We start from the raw sequence: 4,330 nt of genomic DNA, 5'->3' as shown, positions 1-4,330 counted from the left end.
TCACCTCAAGAGAATGGGATAATCAAATTCTGCAAGTGAAGCTCCTGGATTGACATATTTCAACTGTTGGGAATGCCAGTTCAGACACCAGCCCTTTCCACCTACTTCCAAGGCCTTGGCATGTAAACGGAGCTCCTACAGCATGCTGCCTGGGTATGGCCGAGCGAAGCAGCATTCACAGAAATCCTGGCTCTTCCAGGGCACAGAGTTCTACTGAACTGGGGATTTTCACATCCTTCTTTCATTGCTGCACAGCTTGCTGGGCATTATGCCCACCCAAGAAGGACACAGTTCAGAGCAGGGTGCTTGGGACTGGTTTGGAAATAAAAATGTGAATAACCAGCACTTCTACAGTGTTTGGATACACTTCTTCACGGCACTTTTCAAACATTAACCACTGCAAACAATTGCTATTATGATGAGGTGGATTGTGCCTGACTCTGATGTGAGTCATTAAAGAGGTGGAGACAAGAAGCCTCACCCTTTCACAGCAGGTCCTGTGCAAGAACTCACTCACAACATTGAAATGGCAGTTGCTAGACCAAAGCAATAGGACAGAGAATCAGCCTTCCATTGCACAAGCCTCCACAGAAGACTCATTTGAACAAATGAGCACCACAGCTTTGAGCATTTGTCCCAGACAGAGAGGAACAAGGATCTACTGCAGTTTTGGGGGAGTATCTGTTAATGTGGGCTCAACTACTGAACAGTCTTATATGAATTAGCAGTTCTGGATTCAGCCAGGACAGTGAAAGCCAGCCAGAAATGCTGAAAGCCCAACAAGAAACAAAGCCGGTATCCTTGAAAAGACAGAGGTGGGAAAGCCTCTTCCCTAGAGGACATACAGCCCAATCCAGGTGGCAGATAGATCAATAAGAGATGGATGATCCAACATCCATCTCTGCACCCCTTGAGGTAAGCTTTCTGTTCCTATTCACAATACCCTTGCTCATTAATACACAGCCATCCAATGAACTTAAAATATATACCAGACGTTCACTCGATCCAAACCCATCAAGTGCTACCTTCAGTTTTCCACCTTGACCCCCATCTGTCACTGTGCTGGCTCACATGAAGCGTGGATCTTTGATTGTTTACACAAAGAAGGGGCAACAAGGAAAGGGTCAGTTCTGAACACTTTGAGTCTAGCCCCTCCACAGTTGATTGTGCGGTGCATATGGAAATAATGTATATGCAGGTCTTGCTGTCTTCAGTCGTGGCTCAGTTGTCTCTCCCTCTGGTGCCTTATAGGGCAACCAGAGAAGGTTCCAACCATTTGCTTATAGAGGAAATAGCAGAACCTGCAGTGAGTTATGTTGTTTATCTCATTAGTGTAGGAGAGTCATAACTCAAAGCTTGTGTGAAAGGCTGGGGGAGGAGGGGAAAAGAAGGAGGGAGTTATGTGCAGTATTGTGTGAAATTAACCCTGAACTGTTTATCATGAGATGCAGTTTTCTGACTCCTTTAACAAAGAGGACAGCAAGAAAGCAGTTTAATATGCTGAGAACCTGACTCCTCTTCCCTGTTTTTCAAGCCCTCTGTAAGTTAAAAGAGGTCCTGGAGCTTTGCCATTTGTCTTTATACAGTTTTTCAGGTTAGGGATAGTAAATGGCAGTGAACACAGCACACAAGACAGACACCAGGGTGGTTGGCAGAGAATTTTCAGAGCCCTTCAGTATGGGCATAAGTGCATTGTGTACAGCCTGAAAACAGGCATGCTAAAACGGTTAGAGGGATGCTTTGACCCACCATAATACTACAAGAAATAGATGATGCAAAGAGACCCAAGGGAGCACTAAATGGGCTAATAAAAATCAAGGAAGAGGAGAGCAAATATGGGGGAGGAGGGCTGCTTCATTTTGCATGGATTATTCTAATTCAGAACAACAAAGGCATTAGATCTGGTGGCTGATGCGGATGCAGGAAGCTTGTTTCACTTAAGACTCTCTGTGAAGAATGTTCCACCATTAGTCCCCCCCTGTAGTCCTGGAGGAGAAATGCCACTGATCCTCTTTTGCAGAGTAAGCTGCCAAACAGTTCACTATCAGAAGTGAGGAAAGAAAGATTTGTACAGTGAATTTGCTCAAGGTAGTGCAGAGAGCTTGTGGCTGAGAAAGGCAAAATGTTGAGACCTCTTGGTTCCTGGTGTGATGCCGTAACATTGTTATGATGTCTTCTTCTGTAAATGCAGACACCAATGAGACCCATACAAGGCTACCTATGTATACCATTATAGAAGATGCTTTTGCCAAAATATCACTTGTGGATATAGCAGATGAATACCTGCTTATGACTGCATTAAAAAGGATAAAAATAGCAGCCCCTTACTCATAATGAGATGCTACAAGAACAGAAATTCCTTGGATAAACAGATTAGAAAAAAAAAAAAAAAGGAAAAAAAGAAAAGCTAGTTTTGCCAAAGCATAATCTCTTAGGAATGGGGAATTTTCAGCTGAAACAAAAACCCAACTGTGGTCATGAAGCAACCTACAAAAGAAGGGTTAGCCCAGAACCTCAGACAACCCTCAGCTTCTAAACCACATTCAGCATTCAGCAGTCCCAGTAGTTTTGGCAGCTGAAACATTCTCAGGGTATTTTTAATGCTGGTAAAACACCTGTTGTCTCCTGCACCTGAAGTGGCCACATTTCACTATAGAAAGAGTTTTCTGATAGTACTGCAAGACAATACCACATCTACTTTGGATATTAGGAATAGGAGCAGCACAAGGATCCTTTCCTCAGTATATGCTAGGAAAGGGAGAGGGAAAGTTTCAGCCAAGTACTCTTCAGAAGCAGCAATTGCCTTCTTAGTCTGCCCCCAGGATGGAGGGGAAATATCCTATGAGTTCCTCCCACTCCACCTCCTGCAAACTGGCCAGTGGAAGAGGTGAGAGCAGGCTGCACCTTCCCATAATTCCAGATCTGGAGGTTTGGGGGTTTTTTCCATTATGGCTTACAGGAACTTGCAAGTGTATATGCATACCTGTGCATGTCGTGCTTCCAGTGCCCATGCACCCTAGCCCCATCCCTGTCTGGATTCTCCAGTCTGCACTGAAAAAAACCCAAGAAAATACAAATCCTGTTTGGTGTTGGGTTCTGTTCCCTGAGCTAGCAGTGGTTCAGGTACTGAGCCATACTCTAGCAAGGTTCCCCCTGGGATTCAGGAGGACTTCTGAGTAACAGCTCCAGTCTTTGAACTTTCCCTTTCAAACAAGGATTTCAAATGGATTTTTTTCTAACAAAGGAAAGACTGACCAAAGTCTACAAGAACAAGAGTGCTCTTTTCCCTTAAGCTTCACTGAGCTTTGGAAGAGGCATTAGCCAAAGCTCTTGAAGGACATATATCAACTTCTTTCTGCACCTGAGGAAACTGCGGCTCCAGGACTGATATCCAAGTAACTTGTCCAAAGCAGAACCAGGAGTTACAGGTATATTTCTAACCATCAGAACAACATTCATTCTGATAACTGGACTCTCCTATACTTTACCTTGGCTTTATATCCTCCCCAATACAATTCCTCATTTTCAGCATTCATCCGAGAAAATTCCACCTCCACCTCTCCACCCTGAAGATAATTCCAGTCCTGCTTAGAGCAGAGTATTGTGTCTTCTGCTACACACTGCGATCAACAGCATTAAAAGAGCTATGATAACGTGGCCGTAGAAACTACCATGTCAGGCACTTCTTTGGGAAGAGAAAGAATAATTAGGATGAGCTCTCTGCAGTTACCAAAGGAAATCCCTTGCAGGCACAGAGGTTTAGGCAGCTTCTCTTCTATGTGGCCTGTAGCAGGTTTGAGCTCCTATTAATTAAACCCCATGAGGGCTCAGTGGTCAGCCCTCCATACATGCACATGCACACACAGACACAACACAACCGACCTGGTCCCCTGTGCCTCTTCTCCATCCAGATGTAGCAGTTGTTCTGAGCTACCCCAGTCTGTGAATCCAGGAAGGGAAGGCGGACGCTTCGCTCAGCACACAGCCGAGAGTTGTAGCTGCGACAGTGCTCAATTGCTTCTTTGTAGAACTGGTCCCCAAGTCTGCCAAAAGAGACAGGGCAGAGAGTAAAAAAGACTGCACTGCACCCTCAAAAAAAGAGTAGGAAAAAGGGGGCATAAGGTTGGTTTAAAAATGGACAAGCAGAAAAACTTTCCCTGAACACATGCAAAGCTCGCTGACACAAGACACTGCTGAAGCAGATCATGCAGAAAGTGCCACCAAAAGATCAGGTTCTTGGGAACAGGACACAGACCTTTTCAGTAGTGGCATAGCTACTGAATGAGCAAGTGATGCAACCACACTGGCCCATGATCCAGGCTCAGGCAAC

The 4,330-nt window shown here is 44.9% G+C and overlaps 1 protein-coding gene across 1 annotated transcript in view; it reads right to left on the bottom strand.

Annotated features, from left to right (window-relative positions):
- DPF3 (double PHD fingers 3) overlaps nt 1–4,038 on the bottom strand; it is a 92,230-nt gene extending 88,192 nt beyond the window's left edge. Inside the window, exon 1 of the mRNA XM_035900953.1 lies at nt 3,883–4,038. Coding sequence (XP_035756846.1) covers nt 3,883–3,907 — 25 coding nt within the window. The 5' untranslated portion in view covers nt 3,908–4,038. The remainder of the gene's footprint in view (nt 1–3,882) is intronic.
- Nucleotides 4,039–4,330: the final 292 nt, after the last annotated feature.

This window comes from Egretta garzetta, unplaced genomic scaffold (genome assembly GCF_000687185.1).
Source record: "Egretta garzetta isolate BGI_Z169 unplaced genomic scaffold, ASM68718v1 scaffold828, whole genome shotgun sequence".
Lineage (NCBI taxonomy): Eukaryota > Metazoa > Chordata > Aves > Pelecaniformes > Ardeidae > Egretta > Egretta garzetta.
The sequence above is the reverse complement of the archived record's forward strand: the minus strand, read 5'-3'. Positions and strand labels throughout refer to the sequence as shown.